This window comes from Cariama cristata, unplaced genomic scaffold, assembly GCF_000690535.1.
Source record: "Cariama cristata isolate BGI_N322 unplaced genomic scaffold, ASM69053v1 scaffold16743, whole genome shotgun sequence".
NCBI lineage: Eukaryota > Metazoa > Chordata > Aves > Cariamiformes > Cariamidae > Cariama > Cariama cristata.
In genome coordinates, this window is record NW_009609104.1 from 1 (window position 1) to 23,220 (window position 23,220).

At 44.5% G+C, this 23,220-nt stretch overlaps 1 protein-coding gene across 1 annotated transcript; it reads right to left on the reverse strand.

Annotated features, from left to right (window-relative positions):
• Positions 1-4,342: 4,342 nt before the first annotated feature.
• Positions 4,343-22,719, reverse strand: PSMD11 (proteasome (prosome, macropain) 26S subunit, non-ATPase, 11). Its single transcript, XM_009697422.1, is given in 15 exon segments — positions 4,343-4,613; positions 4,746-4,888; positions 5,893-5,944; positions 7,110-7,145; positions 7,713-7,838; positions 8,472-8,534; positions 10,196-10,256; positions 10,517-10,661; positions 11,182-11,376; positions 13,261-13,318; positions 13,680-13,751; positions 16,690-16,814; positions 22,146-22,247; positions 22,576-22,674; positions 22,677-22,719. Coding segments are annotated over 14 exon segments (1,320 nt in total). The 3' UTR covers positions 4,343-4,613.
• Positions 22,720-23,220: the final 501 nt, after the last annotated feature.

The window sequence follows — 23,220 nt, forward strand, 5'->3', positions numbered from 1 at the left end:
CCATGGTGGTAGCCACGCTCCAAGGCCGCACCGAAGCCGTGACAGAGGCCACTGGGTTCCAGCTCCCGCCATGGTGACCAGAGAGGTCCCCAGGTGTCACCTCCTCCCCCAAGCAATAGCAATAAAATAGGGAAAGGTCTCATCCTGACACCACGCTAATGAGGGTTTGGCTAATGACTTCAGCTGAGCTCATTTATACTCCCAAAAGCCACCACCACTGCCACAGCCGTGTGGCTCCCTGTCCCCTTCCCACGCCACAGAAGTCTTCAAAACCCCTGACATCTCCCGTTTCATCCCGACACGACTGCACCCTCCCACCGCCTGGGGACCAAGAAGCGCCCAGGAAGCGGGGGGGCACCGGAGAAGGCTGTCCCCAAAACCACTGGCCCAGGACGGTGCCACACAGGCGCTGTGGCACGCACCTGCCTGGGTCAAGCCCACCACCCACTTGGGGTTTAAAGCGCATGGAAGGTAACGAAAAATCGCGGTTTGGGTCAAAGCTCTGCTGAAGCTGCTGCTTCCAACAGGGTCGGTGCGGTGCACGGCCGGGCCGTGGCCAGGCAGGTTCAGGCTGCAGCCATGCAGTAAAAACCCGGGGAAATTTTCTGATCCATCTTTTTCCCCCTCTCCCAAGTTAGGGCAGGGATTGAGCTGTGAAGCTGATGCTCAGCAGCGGGACACAGAGGTTTGAAACACGGAGCAGGGCTTGAAAACCTGTCTGTCCCCGTGTGTTATCCTGATCCCTGTCCCAAAGCACCCAAAAACCCGCCTGTTCTTCAAAGTGCATCCAACCTGGTGTGGCTGCCAGTTTTTTAAGGGTGGTCAAAAGGTCTCCTCTTCATCTATCCTCGTCACAGCTTTAGAGCCTTTCCTGCCTAACGATCCGAAAGGGACCACGCCAGCCCAGGCCGAGTGGCGCTGCTCTTACTGAGCAAGCCCTTTGTCCCTTAAAAAATATTATACGGACCCAAGCAGCACGAAACTCGCCTTTGTGCAAAAGTCTCCTTTCGAAGTTAAGCCTTTTGAAGTTTAAGCCAAAAGGGTTTAACAAGAAGCCCTACCACTTGAGCTTTTTTGGCCCTAATTTTAATACACTTGGAGGTGGAAGGCAGGCGCTCAGACGCCTCGGAAAATCCTGGCTCTCCGCAGGCGGTTTGAGTGACTAACGTGCAATTAAACCTCCTTGACCCCAAGCAAGGCAGCCAAGCCACCTCGGAGCCGGCGTCACCACAGACCTGCTGCATCGTCCTGATTCCTGGTCGGGTCTCCTCAGCCTCCAGCACAGGGGTTTGGCTGCTCCCTCCGGGCTGTCACCCACCGGGTCAGGACCAATTCTGTCCCCTCGGAGGGAGCTGGACAGCGTTCTCGCCAAGGACATGCAGGACTTCACAGCCATCTCCCCCTTTCTCCACCTCAGCACTTTGCGTGCGACCATCACCGCTGCACACATCGGCTTCAGCTCCGCTTCCAGGAATGAATTTCCCCTTATTCACCTACAATGACCAACCTAATTCGGCAAATCACGTCCACAGCTAAGCATCCCCGGGGGAAAACACCACTGAAGTGGCATTACGGTGAACTGGCCAGAGCTGCTTTTGGGAAACATCTTACAAGCTATTTAGAGTTCAAAAAACCTATTAAGAAAACTAGAAATGCACTTCCCCTGCAATCCAGGCCATGTGCAAGAGCATGTCGCAGATCCCGATTTAAGACCCTGCTGACTACGCCAATGAGTGGCTGGGATCACTTAAAGAATCACCATCAGAGCTATCAGCAAAAGTGGTTTCAATGTGATGTTGCAAAAGCGCAACTTAAAGTTCGATGGCAAGGTTCACGCTACTACTCACTGCATGGAAGAAACATGCAAAGGAAAAGAGTTAGAACGGAGCTGGAAGGATTTACACAGAGACTGGAGACGCACGAGGGATAAGGGAGACCCTCTTGTCGAGTCACAAGGTTCAGAGTGGACCCCCTTGCTTTCTAAACTCCTGAGAGAGGAGTCTAGCTGCGGCTAGATCCCGACTTAGTCCCCGACCTGGTCAACGGTTTATGTCTGAAGAATTATATATGCAAAGTTTGTAATAACTGAGTAACTATATGGAATACTAATATTTCATTACTATTAATTCAGCATGCTATCAGTCACTTACCGAGGATCTGGGGTGCGTAAAGGGTCTCTCTGCCCTGCGTAAGGAAGGATCTCTCAGTCCTAGACAGATAAGGAATCTCGAGCCTCGAGAGGCGTCACAGCTCAAGGCAAGATCAGCACCACGCAGGCATGCTGCCGTGCAGGCTCCACGTGGCTGTCCTATTCCTGGGATAAAGTCAAATTGCATACAATAGGAAAAGTATGTGTGAGACTCCTCACACCCACAACTTTCTTCCTTCCTTGATAAATGAGTCTTGAAAGGCCACCCGCGCTTTGTGCGTTAATGGCATGGTCGGTGTTCCAAGCTCGTCGATGCTCGCTGCGTCACTCCGTTCCTTCGTGGGTTTTGTAGGGGAGCTCTCAGCCCAGCTACGGCTCAGGCCTTTGCCTCCTTTGGAGCCTGGTTTGGTTACGGGGTCAAGTGCATCCGTCACAGAGCAGGAGTCGAGTCCTTCACGTTTTTCTGCCTATGAGACCAGGCTTCTTTCCAAAAGACCTGCACCACCTCGACCAGGTGGTGTTGAGACACATGAGTTTCAGACATGAAAATTAAAGATGTTGTATCAGTTCAATTACATCCTAAAAACCCCTCTCTAGCCTCAAGAGGAATCTATGCACGGTGGTGTACGCAACGTGAGACTCTCCGCTACAGCATTAGGGCATTCCCAAGAAAGGCTGGAGATGCAAGAGGTCAGAGTAATTCATTTTTCACCATCATAATAATAATAATAATGATGTAACTTCATCTGGTAGAACTCAAACTTGCTGTACCAGGAACAGGTCACGATCTACAAATCTTTAGTGACGCTGCTTGAAACATGGTCCCTCACATTCCGTGTCTCAGAAATATCACCACCGACGATGCTTTCATGAGCTCCGAGGAGGCGCGCTGCTTGCGTTGCGAGCCACCCTTCCCTAAGCGAAGAGAGAAACCGCGCCAAACACGCTCGCTATCTGCCTCGGCAGCTGAAGACAGGAGACAGATTTTTTTGAAAAAAAAATTATTTTATTGGAACTCATCTGAACATCAGATATACCTGGTGTTGGTTAGCAAGAACCGTTTGTACATTTGATATTGATGGTGCCAAAAACCCAAACAGTGACTGACTGGATGAGATGGAAATAAAAAAAAAAAGTGTCAGAGAGGTTAAAATGTGAACAGAAAGCAGAAAAATCAGCCAGTCTAAGATTCAGTGTGAAGGCAAAATATTTCCTGATAAAAACAGAATCCTTTTACAAAATATAAATTTTGTAAGAAAAACGTGGAGAGGGAGAGAGGAAGAGAGACAGAGGGGAAAGGAAAAAAATAAAGATTAGCAGGACAGAGATGCAGAAGCTTACACTGCCCAAATGGCATTAAAACCTAGGCTCGTAACCTCACCATAAAATGAAACATGCTGGAATACACCGTGCTCCACCCCACACATATATGACTTTGGAACAAGAACGAGGAAGCTCCCCAGCGAGTGCTGCACTAGGTTATTCCAGAAGGGCCAAGCTGTCTCACATCGGATGTTGAAAAATAAAAAAAATAAAAAAAAAAAGAAAGAAAAAAGAAACACTAAAGCAGCAGAGGTAAATAATGACAGTCTGATCAGCGCTCAGGGCAGCGGCTCGCCTCCCTGCCGGATGAGGTTTGGCTCCCGCAGGGAGGCAAGGACTCGGGGAACGCCTGCTCACCTGTTCTTCCTACCAATGCAGGTGCGGGGGGAAGGAGAAAACATTTAAAATCTAATCTATTTTAAAACAATAGCATGCAATACAGGCCTCCAGGGGAAACCTGCGCTGTTCCCTTTATTAGAAACTGGCCTAATGGTCTAAACAGTGGCTGCAGCCATCTTGAGGATTTTGGCTGCACAGGGCGGGTCTGGGCTAGCGCAGCACAATGACAGTTCTGAAGCAGGTTCCTCGGGTGCGAAAGCCTTCAGGAAAATCATTGTGGAGCTGCTTTCGAGGGGATCTGAGGCCTTTAAGATTTAAAAATAAGCCAGCAGACTGTACATTTTGGGTCGGGTTTTGGTTTTTTTTTTTAGTTCAGTACAAATGGAAGAAACTTGGCTGCTTATACACTGCCAGTAAGTCTCAGATTTCAGAGCAGAGGGAGAGATGAAACAAACTTGTTTTGGGCACCTACTGGTAAAACTTTGTCCCTGCTTAACTCTTTGCCATCCCTCAGGAAGTGGAAAGCACATGTTTAGGTAGTGTAAGCCTTTTTCCTTTTATTTAGAATACCCTCTTTGTTTAAACAATATTCCCCCCCCCCCGATACAAAGTTCGGCCAGTAAAGATTACATGGAAACTGGAACACGCATCGTATGGAATACAAGATGCACTGGATGAGGAAGTTTAAAAACTTTCCGAGCGAAAAGTAGAACAAAGAAAAAAAAAAGTCTCCTAACATTTTCCCAAAGGTTTCACTCTCCTGTCACACACACTCTCCAAATGACAGCTAGCAAATTCAACTCTGCAAAAAGAAAACAGAGCCACGTCAATCGAGAGGTGAGAAAACAAGCCTCAAGGACACAAACTGCACCTTGGCCTGCGAGGAGCAAAAGGTCCGGAGCAGCTGTGACCTCCGACTCCTGCCTCCACTCACCTATGTTAGCTTCTTGGCTTTGTTGTAGAGCGAATCCACTACTTTACTCATATTCTGAATAGTCTCGAGGGCAGCTTCATAAGTTTTGTCTACGGGGGGTTCGTCGAAGATGATCAGGACTCCCTCGCCTTGGTCAAGGATGCCTGCAGACACAAAGCTGCGGTTACCAGTGTAACACTTGACAAATCTCATCTTCCAGACAGCAGGAACTTAGGGATCTACCCAGCAAATGGCCCGTCAGCTGTGTTGGGTTTGGAAGAGGCTCACGTGTTGTATTGGACTGGCTGGTTGATTTTTGTCTGGACTGCATTAGCAGTAGCTTACCCAGAGGAAAAAAAAAAAAAAACCAACCATAGAGGGGCCTGAGAAGACATCCAGGGGATGCTTATGCCTGCATATTCCCTAACCGCTACCTTCCTCCTCGAGGCCCCTGCACCCAGCAGGATGGCTCAGCACAACGCTGGAGCAAGGCAAAAAAAAACAAAAAGCCATTTTATAATTATATTTTTTTTGAGCTATCCTCTAACCAATATACTTCTTTTAGCCATTCATCTTGCTCAGCTAGATCAAGACAGCTTTCTAAACTGACACTAGGGACAACGTAAATGAGAACAGAGCTGTTTCCCGGAGGGCTTGTTAGAGAAGCAGCCTCCTGTGCTCCCAAACAAACCCAAACCCATCAGTTCAGCTGCATGGGTGTACCCCACCAACGCACAAAATGCTCCTGCCACAAATCAGTCAGGGAAGGTGACCACATTCTCCAGTAAGCTCCAAGGCAGAAGAGGACATCTTTGCTAGTTAGCCCACCAGTGCGTCTCGTAACTGTCCTGGGATGCAGTCGCAGCAAGTACAGACTTAAGAGCAGTTTCTGATTTGTGAGAAATTAAGCCCCAAGCTTAACGAAGGCAGATGGAGCAATAGGAACAGCCTTCATGACAACAGAGAGAGTAACAAATAAACCCACCGCTCACTACTCTTCCCATAGCGCCTGTTACACTGCGCATCTGCTATCTGAAACAGAGCAGTGTAAGGAGTACACTTGGGGTTCAAGGGTGCAGTGATAAAGAGGAGTCTGCCCACAGCTTGCTTACACACAACCTGGCCTTGGGCGGCAAGGCAGTCAAGACTGAAGGATGCAGAGACTCACCGTGAAATTTCTTGTCCAAGATCATCTGTGACAGTTTCCTTTCTACCTCAGCCTGAAATTGAAGCAGAAAGATTAAAAGTCTCCTGGAACTACATCAGGAAATGTGAATTTTACTACTCAACACTCAACAACCCTGGTGGGACATAAGCACTGCTTAAAAGCAGCAATTTTATCACTGAACATGATGTCAGGACAGATCTCCTTGCACACTGCTTTGACGCTACCATATGCTTTAAATGACATAGGAAATTAAGCAGTAGCTTTTAATGACGAGAGCACCAGGATGTCTTGCCCTCTTGTTCCACAGAAGATGGTGTATCTGTCATCTTATACAGGCATTACTCATGAGGGGATCTGGAGCGTTCTAGCTCAGTTCAGCAAGTATTTAGGCAGGTGTTGGTCGAGCTTCATTTAAGCCACTCGGTACCAAGCTGACCTTGGTAGGTCAAGGAGGAGAAGAGGAGTCAGCTCCTCTCTGCTCTTTGAACGGAACACACACAGATGTAGAGACGAAACAACTGCAGTTCAGCTTTTACTCAAACTATTAAGTACGTGTTAAACACCAAGGACTAGTCTAAGAAAAGGCTGCACAGATAGGAAAGGAAGATGGATGATGTAACGATCGTAAAGGCTGAGCTCAGTACGCTTCCAAACCTCTGGCCTTAATGCCAATACAGGACAAAAGCACTTTGGGATGCAACTAGCTGGGACTACAGCAGATTTTCCTAAAATTTAATCTGGTTGGGATTATCTGTAAAGCAGTTATTGCAATAGTCAATATGACATATGCATCCCTAATGAAACTTCAAAGTGATTAGCTGGATCCTGTATCTTAAGGGTCGAAGAAAAGATTCCTCTGGGCATGCTCACGAGGATTAAATGCAGGTCAACAGGGAAGACTGAGCTGGTCACGACACGAGCTGTTACTACAGCAGAGGAAAATCCATCTCCAATAAAAGGCAAGTGTTAACACAGCGAGTAAAACCCATGTGAAGGAAAGTTACAGCAAAGCCTAGCACAGGGGAAGCCAGTCCGATGCCTCCTGGAAACTGTCCGTCTTAAAGTTAAGTTCCCAAGAATGTTATTTGCCTGTAAATCCTGTGGAGCTGATCTGTCAGACTTAATAGCCTACGTTTCTTTCCCAGTGGCAAATACCATTTGACCTCAATTCCTTTGCCCTCTTATGATGTGCCACTGATTTCCAGTGATGTTCTTACCTTTGAGAGCTTGATCAGGCTGGATATGTGTTCAATCTATAAGAAGAGAGACCAATAGAGTTAAGTAAATCTTTAGCTGCACTTCCGACGCACAACACAGAGGTATGGGGCTCTTCCACGGAACAGCTCAAGGACCTGTAAATGCTCCAGCCTAAAAATCTCCAATGGGTTTCTCTGCTTTGCAGCTTCATGTCCTTCAGATTTCACAGCCAATTTTAACTGAAGATGGACAAGACACCTAAAGCCATTTCACTCTGAAAACATGAAATAACATTTCTTCTCCAAGATTACTGCAGGTTTACCCCCACCCTGTCAGAGCCCCTCAATGCCAAACACTGTTACCTTCAGTGTTAAATGCATGTCCACCTTTCAGTGTGTGTAAATTAAACAGGTGGAAAGGGCAATGACTCTGGAACGTGGTTTTCCAGAGTTTCCCCTCAGCCCCCTCCTTATCATTTCTCAGCTGAATGTGATGAACCCTGAGCTCTGGAAGTGCTGAGCAGCTCTGAATAAGAAGTATTCTGCGTGGGAAGAAGTCCCTCACCCACCAACAGCAGAGGACAGAGGTATCAGCACATGGGTGTGCTTGCTGGAAACATTTACCTGTACTCTGGAAAAGGGTTCGATGACTCTGATCAGATTCTGTTCCAATAAGTTATCATAGAGCTTAGCCAAGTGAGTGTTTATGATGGGGTCGTCCCTGAGCTCCACCTTATAGTCTGTCAGAGCCTGCGGAAGACACGGTGGGAACAAATAATTCAAGCAGCAACAGGTCTCCCGTCCTCAAGGCCCTCTGAGTATGAAATAGTCTTCCCTCCCTGCCCAGCAAAGTATCAGTGGTTAATCCAATCCCATAACTTAGCTAAAAAGCCAGGAGGTCATGACAGCCTAGCAGCCTTTCAAGCACCATGCAAGCAAGCATCTTTCATCTTTACACTGCTGGAGCTTAGCAAGCCAGAATCTCTGGTTTATACTCAGGAGACAGCATGACGGGATTATTCCCTGACACGGGAATCCTCGCTTATCTCTGCGGTGTTCAGGCTGAAGCCAGGAAATATTTTAGGAAGATACACATCCCAGTGAACAGCAACAAAAGTTCAGGAAACTGCCTCTGAGTTCACTCACCAAAAAAAATTAAGAAAAAGGAAAAAAGAAAAAAGGAGAAAACTAGTTTCAAGCAAGCTACTACTCCCCATGCTGCAAAAACCAAACCGGCTGATTATTGTGGGGTATTTGCTTGATGCACTGTTGCTTGCTATGAATGCTTTTGTGGTTCCTTGCTGTGAGATGTAGCAGCTCCTACAACTTCCCAAAACAAAATGTTTTATCCAGCCAGGCCCTATTTTGTGTCTCCTGACTCACCTTTTCAAAATCTGCCAGCGATCGGTTCTTACTGGCCTGTGCCACACATTTTAATGCCTCTGTCTGCAGAGAAAGAAAACGAGAGTAGGTTATTTTTCTGGATTCTCCTCTCTCACTGTTATTATGCCAACTGTGCAGAATATGAAAGCATGCTTAAGCAGCAAAGTGGGAATGTTCCTTTTGCTACAAAGCCACATCAGTGTTACTTCCACACAGGCAGAGTAAGAGCAGCTGCTAAGAAGGAGAACACGCACAACAGCTGCAGGACCCAGCATGAAATCAGCTTCACAGAAACAAAGAAGTCAAGTTTTGCAAGGTTTGAGAATATCAGCTGCAGTTCCTATCAGGTTGCAGGTTGGAAGCAAGTTTGATACAATTTTTTAAGGAAAGTGCACATTTTGTCACTTGGTTAATGAATATGGCTGTTTTCAGCCCTTAAAGCTGCGTTTCTCCCCTTCCGTGTGCCACACTGCCTCTGCTGAGCAACAGCAGCACAGCAGAAGTCCTACGGATACCCTATCACGGACAGCATCAAAAAACGTTTCTTGTCTAGCCCACAGTTGCTGAAAGCAAGCAGTAAGACTCAGCCACAACCAAACTACCCTATTTATACTGAACAGAATAGTAACACCACTAGAAGAACAGTTTCCCAGCGGTGAGAGGCACAAGTGCACGAGACAAGCAGGACAGCCCGGTGGCTCTGGTGCACAAGGTCCAGGCTTCTGCTCCCATCTCTCCCCCTGAGCTGTCCCCAAGGCTGCTCACTTTCTCTCTGCTCCCTAATCTCAGTTTCCACAGCTGCTGCAGGAACTTATGATCCCTGCTGTCTCAGGAGGACAGGGCAGGGAACAGCTGAGATTTCCTCCACAGTACACTGCCCTCATGCTCCAAAAAGGAGCCTCAAACCAAGCTGCTACTTGAGGGTAGGGAATGAAGCAGGACCAGGGCTGCCCTTCGTGATCCAGCACGGATAATGCAGGGATATCCCTACTTCAGATTCTTCTACGCACGTTCGCTCACTGACCTCCTCTACTAAATAGCTTCTCCAATCCTCTGTGAGGTAGGTGAGTATTAGCTCCTGCGTCAAAGTAAGTGCTGCCTGACCAAAGCTACTGAGGGCATCGGCGTGTAAGCCTGGCTCAGACCCTGGCAGGTCTTGGCTTTTGGCCCTGTACTTTATATAAGCATTCCTGGATTTAATACGGGGGTGGCATTCACAGACTGGCAAGTCAACATTTTAGAATAAACAGTTGATTTAACAACGCCCCAGCTGCTTGGCTTCCACCTTACAGTCATCTAGGTCTCAAGCTGCTCAGCCACACTGCCATGAATGGATTTCCAGGACTTGCTACAACACAAGTAAAAACAATGAATAACTCTGATTTAAATACATCAACTCCACGGCTGCAGAGCTGTTGGTGAGGGTTGAGCCATGAGTACCTTACGGCATTAGGCATTTAGTAGCTCATGGAGAAAGCAGGGAGGAGAAAAACAGAAAATAAAGCAAGCAGGCCAGATTCTCAGGTTGTGAAAATCACTGTATTCCCTTTGAAGGCAACTGACTTATGGTAATAACTTATGGTAATTTAATCAGTTCTGGATCTCATTCAGGACACTCAGAAGTGAAGGGTATTTTGGTATGAAAAGACCAAAGTATTTTGCAAAGAGAGTAACACAATATTCTCAGAGATAATAGGAAGACAGAAAGGATTAAGTTTCTATACCTGTCTTCCTGCATACCGCAGAGCAAGCTTTCCACTCACTAATGCTTGCACATCTTCTGGGCTAGAGAGGGGAGGGAAGGGAAGAGAGCATTTATTCAACAACACCATCAGCTTAAATCTAAGTATGTCTCAAAAATTCCAACCTGATAGCAAATTACTATAATTCAAGTAACACTATCAGAAGCATTGATCAGGTCATAAATAAAGACAAACAGCAAGCTTGTCTGCTTGAGTTCTTTCATTAGTTTAGAGCCTTCCAAATAAAAAGCTTTTCCCATTTAAATGTAGAAAATGTTCTTCACGGAACCATTTGCCACGTACATGTTCAGCATGATTTTGCACAGCAACATGTATTTCAACGCAGTGATGGCTTTTGAGCTGTCAATTGAATCGTATCCCTCAAATGCCTCGTAAAAATATGAATAGGCTGTTTTCCAGTCCTTCTCTTCTGCTGCATGGATAATACCTGTTGAGGGAACAAACAGGGAAGCATCAGAGTTAATTCTGAATGTGACTGGAAGAGGACAGAACAATGTGGTTGCCCAAATTTGTACAATCTGGTACTTCAGTAAAGGGAATCCTTTCCTTCTGTGCCTCCCTTTACCTTATCTCTATCAGAAGATGATCCATGCCTTCTCTTAAGAGGACATGTGAAGAAAGACAAGTTTGAGGCACTTTCAGGGAAGTGCCTGCAAATTAGGTCAGGAAGAACACTACAGTTGTACTAACATGGTGTAAATGCTGTAGTGTCTAGGGAGGTTACGGACCCTTCACCACTGGGGGTGTTCAAAAACAGGCTGAAAAAACATGTGTCAGGAACAATGTAATTATAGCTGATCCTGCCTTGAGGCAGCTGGGCAGACTTGTAGGTATCTTGGAGGTCCCACCTAGCATCATTTTCTATGATTCATTCAGGAAAGAACAAATCAGTCAACTGATGCATCATGACGAGTCCCAGACCTTCCCCTTCTCCTGAAGGGCTTTACCTGACTGCATGTCTAACGCTGCTTGCAGCTTAGGTGGACAGTAGATCGCGTTGGCTGTAGTCCGTGCAGAGGTTAAGGCTGCTCTCGCTTTTGGCAGATTGCTCAGGGCATGGTAAGTCTTACTTTCTAACAGCTGCACTTCCACCAGCAATGCCTTGTCGTCCATCTTTTTCAATTCCCGAAGAAGCTGGGAGCCTAGCAGCGGGGAAGAACAAGAACCTTTGTAACCTGCTCTGCATCTGTTATCAACAACTACATAAACCAAGTCTCTCCAGATGACACCTTTCTTCCACCACAGCAGTACTGGCTTTTAGGAAGGGAGGCTAGGCTTACACAACCTGTTCTTCCAAGAAGAAACAAAGGAGAGGAAATAATAGTGAGTCAGTGTCAGTCCACAGCTGGAGAACGAATCAGTTTTGTGTTAGAGGCGGAAGAGAGCGGTGAGAGTACTCAGGTATGTGGACAGCCTGTCTCTGCCACCTCATTGCAGGCAGCAGACACTCAGCAGAAAGTCAAGGTTGGGTTGTGCAGTTCAGATTGTCACTCTGGTACCCCTTCCCCAGATGACAGTATGATTTACCACCCACATTCCAAGCTCCGAGCAGACCTGAAGTACTGCCCCTTCCTGCATCATTCCCCTAGGGTGAGACCTGAGGATTTTCAAGCAACTGCTAAGAATATGGGATGAGGAAGGAATGTTTTAAGCACAAGACATCTACAGATCAAATTTAGGATGTAGGAACGGACAGCCTAAGAAATGCCTACATAAACTGTCACATTAAAGCCTTGTGAGGACAGAAAGAGCCAGCCTTAGAGGAAACTTTTCCCCTTCTTTCCCCCCCGCGACAAACTGAAGAGCTAACTAAGGGCAAGTAGAGATGAGAACCTCATCCTCCCTTGCTATGCTCAGAAGCTGAAAACTGCACAACCACGTGGAAGAGAACAGACTCTCCCTAGAAACATCCCGCAGACACTCTCCGCTTGCACCTACTCCCTGTGGCCACAGACACAACCATGTCTTGGCCAGCCACATAGAAATGCTAGCACACAAAGCTGACATCTCCACGGAGCTTTCAGAGAGGCTGTCCCATAGGCACAGGGCTTCACAACTCCCTCAGTTGTACCACCATCATCCAAGTGATTAAATTAATTAAGCATAGCTTTGGAGTGTGGACTCTGATCAGTTTAAACCTGAGTTCATTACATATCCATATGCAAACTAATTCTAACTTGATACTGAATTCCATGTATCAGAGCACTTAACATAATTTGATATTCTGATCAGATACAAGTCACCCAGGTGACTCTGGACATGACACATGCTCTTGTCACCACACTGTTTAAGAAGTTACGGGTCCCTGGTGAGGCATCACCACCGCCCAAGTGAGCACTTCTGTCTGTGTCAGTGCAGTCATCCCGCAGCCCTGCTCGTACCCACGTGCTGAGCCGGCAGAGCAGTCTGCACAAATACCCTTTAGCCAGCTTAAACCTCATCTTACATTACTGCAGTCATTTGCAAAATGAGCATTTGAAAAGCACCGAAGGGAGCTGGGCCGTGTAAGATGACCTGCTTCACTCTGCTTTGTAGCAGAGTAGGAGAGTTCACATGGTTAATTACCATATCTCAGGTGGTGCAGAAGCAAATTCTTAAAGCCTTTAGACCACTTCACAAGAGCTTGTCTAATTACATCCTCAGAGGTTTGCCATTTCCTAGCATTACTACTGCTTTTATTGAGGCTGTATTCCAGCAAACTGAAAAAAGCTGGTTCTTCCCTTCAGCCTCTCTGACCACAGCAGCATGCCATGTATGTTCCAGCAGGACCCAAACCTGATGGCCTTCAACTGAATATAGCTCCTCTTTGCTTCCAAGATTATTCAAAATGAATAAATGGCGAGAACAAAGAGATCTCTCAAAGCTTTTATCACCAAGCTATAGTAAAAGATGTGCCGATCTGGTACAGCACCGAGAAATTAATGCCCAAGTCCTAGAAAACTTATCAAAGAACATGACGTAGCTCATCATTTCCCTCACTAATTTTAAAGCAAAGATCTCCTACCACCACCTAGCGGGAGACTCACCTAGTTGCAGTGCTTCTTGGTACCTCTTGGTATCGAAGTACAAGGAGACCAGCCTCGCCTGGGGAACAGAAAAGGAACTGCTGTGAGGAAAGCCAGAGAAAGGAAGTACAGATTTGTTTTGTAAAAATGAAACTTTATATTCTTAGCTGCAGAGATGTCACTAAGTTAGTTTGTATTAATTATATCATAGGGTCCAATTCTGCAAGATCTACCACTTGGAAGATTGGTTAGTTTAAACACAATGGGTAAAATCCTGTCTATTCAAGAAAAGTCACTAACTTTAGCGTCATCACTATCGCCCGTCCATTACACATCCAAAGATCTAGACAACACACTATAAATTCCCTACTTTTATAGGTATTCAATCCGACGGAGGGAAGACGTTATTACACACATTTGGGATCCACAACGTAACATACCTCCAGAGCCTGGCGTAGGAAAGTCCTCTTCTCTGATTTGGCCCATTCAATACACTCTAAACACAGGTCAACCTTAAAGGGAGCAGAAAGAAATTTGTAAAGCCTTCTGCTGCCCCTGTTTAAAACAGCAGTATGGTTCAATCACTTCCTACAAAGCAACAAAAATACAACAAAGCCTGAATCTCCACAATGTAGTTTAAGGAAATAAGTCATTCCTGTCTGAACAGCAGCATTGCTAAACATCAAATTAGCTTTACTTTAAAACAAACCTGGAGATTAGCCTTCATCATTAGCGCCTACCCCAAATGCCTTTGAACGACACCTTTAATACTACCATGGTAAAGCGTAGCTCATCATTGATGAGAACTGCAGCTCAACAGTGCAAGGTTAAGAGGTTTCTCTTCAGCAAGGACTCCCTGGTAACCACACACAACACACTTTAGCCTCAGGCTGCATCATGTTGATACCAGAGTTTAAACTCACAGAAATGTTGCACAAAATTATACAGGACAGTTAAATTGCACTACTTATTTTCATATTCTATTTGCTAGATTAACTTCCTGCACTTTGTAACAACATTCACAGTACTATACTACTTATAATACATGTTGCAAGAGAAAGTAAAAGTTCAGAAGGCAAAGTAAGGTTTAGTTTAAGCTTTAGCCGTCACAAAAAAAAACCCAAAAGACCACCTTCTTCGATTCCTTTTCTAATGCATTTGGCTTCCAGTAACTTTTTCTGACCAGCAGGGATAATCCTCCCACACTAGAACAAGAAAATAAAGATTTGGCTTCCAAAGTTTCACTGGTAAAAATTACTGCTGAAATCCTAATAGCATTTCTTAAACAGCTGTGGTTTTGTTTGAAATAAAAACATCTGGGTACATGAGAACTGACTTTGCCTTAGGGCAAGGGATGAACTAAAAGACTTCGAGGTCCCTTCCAGCGTGTTTTGCACCATTTCATTTAGCCATAGAAAGAACTGTAGTTTCAATTGCTCTAGAAAGAAAGGAAAATAAAGTGCACGTGTTTTAGGGTCTAAATATGTCAGACTATGAGTGTCCTTTAGCAGCATAAAGCAACAGAGGTACCGGGCTCCACTATTTACAACCAAGCCAGGTGCCAGGAGCCAGTCAGTCAGCAACACTGGATGTTTTACCTATTGCTTCAAAGCAGAGCAAAGGAACTCAGTGCCTTCTCAGATTTTGAAGACTGCTGAGATTCCCTTGATCAATAAAGCAGGCATGTTCCACTTCAATTAGAAGAGGGCATCGATTTAGTACTGGTCAATAACAGGTAACAAGTCATCCTACGGTGCTAGGCTCAGGAATGGCTCTTCCCAAAATCTCTGGGTTGCACTTCTTTCTGGATCACCTTTGTAGCTGTACTACACTGCAGGACCTGTCGGCTCTTCGTTACTGCTTATTAAATGAGGACATTTTATGAAAAGCCATTAGGAAGTTTCAATTTATTGCACAGTGATAGCTGGAGCATTAGGAGCCGGAGAAATCTCTAATTTCATTGCTTTACTGGACTCCTGGGAGTCTTCTTAATATACGTTACAGTGAGGAAGCAAACGTCCCTCTGAACATTTCTGAGGCACTGAAAGTATTCAGGATTACTGCATCAAGAACCTCACAGGTTAGGTGTCATAATTCCTTGAGGTTTGGGGTTTGGCTTCTGAATATGCTTGAAAGTGAGTATTTTGACTAACCGGGCCATATTTCCATCCCTGTTACTCCAAGTTCTTCCCCTGCCATAAAATGCCACTTTTTGGGACTGCATCCAAGTATCGTCGTTTACATCAAGTTACCTTTAGAAAAAGTCTGAAGCCACTCATTTTCTCCTGATGCTTTTAGGGGTTCCCTTCTCACCTGCACATCCCACCTCGCTTCCCTTAATCTCTTCCGTTAAAGAAAAGGGGCAAAAGATTCTGTCACCGTTAATGGCAGCGTGATGTACAAGCCACAAGAACGGAACAGCAAACAAAGAACATTTGCTAGGTTACCTGAACTAAAAGATAAGACTTCTGTGCTAATTTGGCTAACGAGTATGCCACTTGCCTCTCAACATGGCAGAACCTCTTCTAGACTGTAATTTGTCAGTCACTTTGGGTAGTGTTACATGGGCTTTGTCCTTAACCTGTTGCTCAGACCCTCCCTGCCTCCTCTTTCCATTTAACTGCTTTGGTGCGCCAGTGCAACAGGTCAGCACCGCTTCTAAGTGGCTCCTCATCATTTACAAGTTGCTCCTGTCCTTCTTCCACTCCCAAATAACCAACAAGTCACATGGACAAAAAAAAAAATAAATACACCACGCAAAACCAAGTGTATTCTAGGGAGCTAATGAGAATGGAGTAACTCCTAACTGGGGGCTATCCTAGAATGAATGGGTTTTCTAGTGGAGAATCTCATCTACTGGAAATAGTTTACACTTGGTAGTGCAAAACATTTTCTACTCTCACTTCAGGAGTAACTTTCATGTCTCAGAAACCCTCTGCAGAGTAAGACACCCATCACACCATGTCCTCATGCAATGCACCTTCATGTCTCCAAATGAAAGATGCTAAGTAATACTCACCTTCTAATCCCACCGACTCCAGAACAGACCTTCAACACTCACTCCTCTAGCTCTGTGCCATCACACACTGCCCCTACCTTTCCACTAGACCAAGCTCCCTAGAACAGGTGTAGCACCTCTCACCTCTCGTATCCCGAACACTAATCACACACCAAAATACCACTAATGCTGTGCATCTAACAGTAAGCAACACAAATCCAAGAAAAGTGCCCCGGGTGAGAGTTACTCCTACCCTGCAGCAGGACACAGCTTGCAGGAAAATGTGGTTATGCATGAATTAAATTATCTAATGTTTTATTAATAGAATATATCCAAATGCATTAAATGAATATTTCCTGACATGAATAATTCTTCAGTGTGAAGCAAACTAGGTCAGATAATGGCATTACAGGCTTTTGAGGAACAGACTATTGTTGAAATGTAAATCTCACCTCCTGTCCTGTTGCTGCCTCCATATCAAGGAATAGATCAAGCAGAGATCGGACTAAGCGGGCTGCCTTTGCTTTGCTGATGGAGTTCAAGAAAGGTCGAACATACTTCAGAAGTCCTCCCAGCTCTGCATACAGAAAAAACAAATCGTGAAATACAACCAGACAGCCAAGAGTTACGCCGCAGCTGGAGTACCTGACACGTCTATACACAGCAGTATTTATTACGCCAACCATTTCATAAGCAGCCTCTCAACATCATTTACAGGAAAAGAGCGATAAACATCACCTGAAGGAACACCTTGCAGTAAAGACAGGGACTGGCAAAGCTGACTGTTGGGCTCCAGTCTTACCCGCACAGCGTACCTTTCCCGTTTCTTCAGTTTGTCCAATTATAACACCATTTGTAACTACACTTGCCTCAGGCACCTTTTAAAAATGTAAGCATCTGCTAAATGCTTTGAGATTTTTCTATAAAATAGGCAATGGAGTTTATAGTATGTTTTTTATTAACTAACAATTTGACATTTTAATCTGCCATATCTCGCCAGCCTTAGGAAGTCAGATACACCCCACGCTCCACCGCTGAAAAAAAATGACATCTCTTAACACTTCAACTACCCACATTACCTAATTAGATCTTACCTTAACTAGACTTCTCTTTCTACTCTTACTAGTCTCCTTACTAGTTTACAGTTATAAAGCTAGTCTCAAGCTCACAAAGGCAAAAGTCTTTCTTTATGAAGAAATACACTGAAAATGTCATTCCTACAGAGCAGAGGAACGCAGCAGTCAACGTCACAGCAGTTTCAGGACTCGGCGTGCACGGAAGCAGAAGGGAGTTACGTGTTGAAATCGCACAGCACAAGGTAGAGGTCTTCTCCTGCGATAAACAACACACGGCATCGGGCCAGGCTGCAGCGATGTCTGTTTACAGTCGGGGAAGATGATACTTCCAGCAGATTAGCACCGTGCCAGTGCAGGGTTCAGGGCTGACTCAAACTAGCGGGGTCGTACACTGAAATGACAGCTTATTTGCCCCAGAATTTTAAATCTCACCCAAACATCAGCTAGATCTCGTACTACCATGCTTCCAACATTTGATAGTTAGAAAAAAAAAAAAGAAAGCACACAACCCAAAACAAAACCTGTAATGAGTACTTCAGAAATCTCTATACCAAAGTGGTATCAGAATCAAAACTAAAATAACAGACTAATCTAATTTTATTTCAATTAGTATACGAAAGAGCCTCAGCAGAATTTTAGTTTGGGAGGATTCCAATAAACCTTCTTGACAACAAGGTTTCATATTTCATTTAGCAGTAATGCAAGGGAATTGTTATAAGAACATCTTAATAATATCTCAAAACTAATCCTTATATTTTTTACTTTTTCAGCCTATTTACTTTAAAAGTTTAATCAAGTCTGATACAACTTCTTACACTGTTAAGAAGAACTCCCAGTGTGTTGCAATCCAATTGCTTGTGGTGAGGTACTGACATTTTATACATCTGTAAGTGCAGTTCTAGAACAAATGAAACTTCTCTCAAGCGTGCCCCGAATCCTCAGAGGACCCTTATTTTCCAAACAGCAGTGCAACAAACGGTGACTCTTTCTACAATGAACTACTTGGACTTTGTACAGGGCACAAAACAAGACGCTATGACTGCCATGCCTAAGATTTCATAAAAGTTTTACTTTCTGTCTGAGAATAAATGGGCAGGTATTTTCTAGAATTGAGGTACAGCTACTTTCATATCTAAAATTGAGCCCCGCTGATTGACAGTTTCAATGAGCACACAGCTTTTACTGAACAAGGAACTGTCTCCTACTGCCCCGTCGCAGACGATGACTTTACCTGTGCCGCCTTCATTCTGAGGACCATTCAATCTGCAGTACCACTCACGGATGCAAATCTCAATCATTTTAATCAAACACTTTGGTTTCACATACAGTAAACAAACTACCACAACAGCAACAGACAGCTGCTTCCAACACATCAGCTTCGTGCAGAGCCACGCTCAAGCATCCCTCATCGCCATGTCAGCTGAGAAAGGTGGGCTCCAGCTCACCTTCTTGGGCTCAGAAGAGAAGCGGGACTAAAGCCAGAATTACCCAGAAGCTGGTTCTAGTGCTCCTCCCTCATGCAATTAACACAAGCACTTGAAAATATCACAATTAACACAGGGAACAAGTCTGCTTCTCATCAGGTCACAGCGCTGTATCCTTAGCTTTGAGCTCTGTAACTAAGAATTTGTCGGTTTTCCAGGCTGTCTTATCAAGGCAGCGAGACTCTCGCCGAGATTCATCAACTCTCAACTACTACAAGGTACCACTCTTGCTACTGTGCATCGTGGCATTACACAAGCTGCTCAGGACCAACTGAATGACGCTTTTAGAGCACAACATACTCTTCTGCACAAGGAAGGAACTTTAGAAGGAAAAAGGAAAAAATCACGTGAAACATACTGCAGCACTTATCTTTCCATTGACTTGCTCAACAGCCACCCAAGAATTCACTAGAAAGCAGATCTGAAGTCAACAGTTAGAATGTATCTGTACATTTTGCAAACTACACATTTAGACGTGCAAGCTCAAAGTTCCCATAGAAATTTCTCTTTCCTACCAATGTAACTGTCAACTATTTTAAGGATTTTTTTTTTTTAAGTAAATGCAATGCTTGGTAAAGGGGTGTGATTGACAGCTCTGTAGAAGTGATGAGCAGCAGCTCTGCAAAATGACATCTCCGCTTATCCTCAGAAAAAGTGCTTCCACAAGCTAACATGCCACGTACCTGAATTTCTGAACCTGAGTTGTTCCAATCCTGTAGTTTTAAGTAATGCTATAAAAATCTAGAGCTGTCCTAAAAAAAAAGTAATTAATCTACCAGTTCAATCCTTAATCTCTATCAAGCAGATAAAGAGGGTCATTTGTATTACTGTCATTTTTTTTTTTAAAGGATGTAGGTTGATAGAGCTTAGTCCTCTAAAAACTACAGGTTCATTTTACATTCTCAGCCAGTCAGCGGCGCAGCAGTTGTAACTTTCAAGCCCCACCAAACTGCAGCTCATTTTAAAGAGGGCCATTTGTATTACTGTCATTTTTTTTTTAAACAAAGGCTGTAGGTTGATAGAGCTTAGTCCTCTAAAAACTACAGGTTCATTTTACATTCTCAGCCAGTCAGCGGCGCAGCAGTTGTAACTTTCAAGCCCCACCAAACTGCAGCTCATTTCTTCCCTGGGCTGCAGCTCACAGACCCTTTCATCTCTGGGAAGTTATCGCCTGAAAGTAGCCAACAAGCCACTGCAGCACCTCAAATCTGTCAAAGAAATTCCACTAGCTACAACTAAAATGTGTGCAGTAAAAGCCACAATGACGCGAGCTCCTTTATTCGGGCCAGAAACTGCACAGGCTCAGTAATTTCCTTGTCAGGTTAAGCAGCACCAGATTCACACTCCTTGGATACAAAGATCCGTGCGTCTGCTTGGTGCTAGCGTCTTTGTGAACAGTTGTACCTGGTGAAGATGCTGCTGCCCCTGACTGCTTGTCACTCCTACTAGTCTACTTCAGCCTAGAAAGCAGACAGAAAGGGAAGGTGACAGAGTCTTTCTCACAGGACAAGCACATCTCTAAGCTGTGGTATCCCCTTCCTTCATCCTCCAGCTCTCACCACACATCTCCAGAAAGCGCAACCTGGTGATCTCACTCCAATCTACTCATACACAACTGGCTTCTTAATGTTGCCACATTCATTTTCTTCTATTCAGAACAGAGTTTAGTGTTCCCTTTAATACATTTCAAACACATTCCACATTTGCTCCTTCATTAATCTGGTTTTGATGAGTTAACGCTGCAATCTTCAATCACTCAGCCTTCCCCTTAAAAAAAAAAAAACCACAAACAACAAAAAATCATCAGCTAGCTACTCTCTGAGAGTAGGCTGAAGTTCTTTACATTCGTGTAAGACTTTGGCTTAAACTCAAAACTCCTCCAAGTTCTGCAGCGGTAAGGAGGCCATCACACACCTAACAACTCTTCTCTCAGGCTCCTGCACACCAGCAGCACGTCCACACATTTACTTGAAGAGACTCTTCTGATGATTTCCCCCTTTTTAGCCCAAACACACACATCCTCCTTTGTGCAGAAGCAAAGCCATGTTTAGTTATCTCTACAGAAGCAAACATCAGAGTGCAAAGGGCACCCAAACAACACAGACACCTATACCTGAGTTAATTGACTTGAGCTCCTTTAATATTCAATTAGAGAAGCAGGCACTTGTACAACAGGTTCCATTTGTCCTGCTCTAAATTCTTAGTGTAGGAAGAGATGAATCGTGTGCTGGAAGGGCTTATTTTTCTCCACTGCCTATAAAAGCAGTCCACACTAGGAAATCAGATGTGGATGTTAGGCGAGATGAATAGCACCCCAGATTACTGGCACTTAAAGCAGTGCTGGACACAACTTTGTCACAAGCTCTGTTCCAATTGCAAATCACAGTGGAATCAGCATCCAGAACGCTCAAACATACGTAGATATGGGTAGGTCAGTTAAATGGCCAAGTCAAAACAGATGTTTACAAAGACTGGACAGTAGGACACCAAGTGTGCATTTCAGAATAAATATAAAACTGTGATCTTGATCAGCTGCTATCGGAGACCTCATACTGCTTTCCATGAACTACTCTAACATTACATCTGGTGTCCCAGTCAAATTTCAGTTTGATTAAACCTTCTGCTGGGCTATTTTTCCCAAACAGTTTCAGACTGTTAAAAGCAGAAAACATTTCACATGGCATTTCAGCTCCTAAAATGCTTGAAGTGCTCCAGGAAAGGTAAGAGCATTCTTCAGCAAAAGAAACAAAACCAAATTGCTGAGTACAAAATAACACACTGCCTTCAGCTTTCCAGGAAATAGATGACACGAACAGATTCAAATCAAAAATCGTTGAATAGAGAACTTCACTCCATTTCTGTCCTTTCACACGTTCACAATAGAAGGACTGTCAAGTCTTGCTCTTGTGTGGAGCTGGGCAAGGATTTTCTGATGTAATGTTTCAGTAGATAAATCAATTCATTGAGAAGGAAGCTGCTGGTGAGAAAGGACTTTTTGGGACAAGCTTTCCAACTTGAAACAAGGCTCCGAGATTATTAAAAACAAATCAAGAGAAACTTCTCATCTCAAACATAACTTAACAAAACTTTAGTCACTTGTACTAAAATGGCCACACGTCAAAGGGACATAACCTAAACTGTCCAACACATTGGCAATCTTTTGGAATACCGGGACAAGTAACACGAGATTAGTATTTTATCTTTTTTATCTAGTATTTTTAGTTTCTGTCCTGTCTCCAAGAGAACATTTCCTGCCAAAAACTGCTTTTGCTTCTATCCCATTAAATAAGATGACTAAATACGTACATATCTCTTACCGGTTACCTCAATTACTTATTTCAGGCTCACCTTCTGCCTGCCCAGTCTTGGCCAAAAGCGACCCCAGTTCCAGGATGCTCTGCTCTTTGACTTGCACCGCTTCTTCATCATTTTCCTGGACATCACGTTTCACTAGAAAAAGAGTAGAAAAGTTACTTTTAATGCTAATTCAGTTAGAAGATAATCATTACTTGTCAGCTCCTGGAAAGGCATCAAAAAAAAGTAACTGTTATAACAGGCAATAGTGAAGTCAGCCTGGCCTGTGAGATCTGGAGAGCAGATTACGTGGAAAGTTTAAACACGTAGCTTATAGAGTGCCTTGTCTATACTTCACAAAGGCTTTAACCCATCTGATAGATACAACCGCATGCTCCAACTTGAATATAATTTAACTTCTGAAGTAGTCTCATTAAGCTTGTCCAGCTCTTCACATTTCATTTAAAGAACGTCACCACACAACAGACCCTCTCCCGCTGAAGCCACGAAACTAAATAAAAGACATTTAATGGGATTTTGAAGGTTGAGTATTCTAGCATTGGGATTTCTAATGTTGTTGCTTTGTATTAAGTTGCGATCCCGTGGTCAAAACACAGCACAAGAACATCCGCTCCGTGAGCTGGGTACATCTGCCCTCTTCGCTCAGGAGCGGGTCAGGTGTTACAACTGCTGCAGGAGTCAGTGCTCCTTCCCACACTGAACTCTGACAATCTAATCATCACTCTGTGTACCAAGGTGAGTAACTCTGGCTCTGAAGTAAACAGAAAGGCCAAACAACATACAGCAGCACCAAATCTGTGTTTACACAGAATCAATTTCATACAAGTTATCCACAAAACAATGCATTTTCTTCCCTGCCATCTGCTACCATGTAAATATTCATCTCCACCATCCCCTGCGCAGGTGAGTTCCTCCAACTTCTACACAAAGCCAAAATCCACTGCCCAGCTCTACAGAGGGAAGCGAAATCTTCCATGCTGCCCCTGAGCACAGACTGTGGCTTTCAGTCCCCATAATTTAACACATGCAGTGTCAAAAGCAAAGTAACTTTGCTCTGAAGGAGAAAAGTATCCCTGCAACACTCTCTGGGCTGCTCCGGCTTACACCA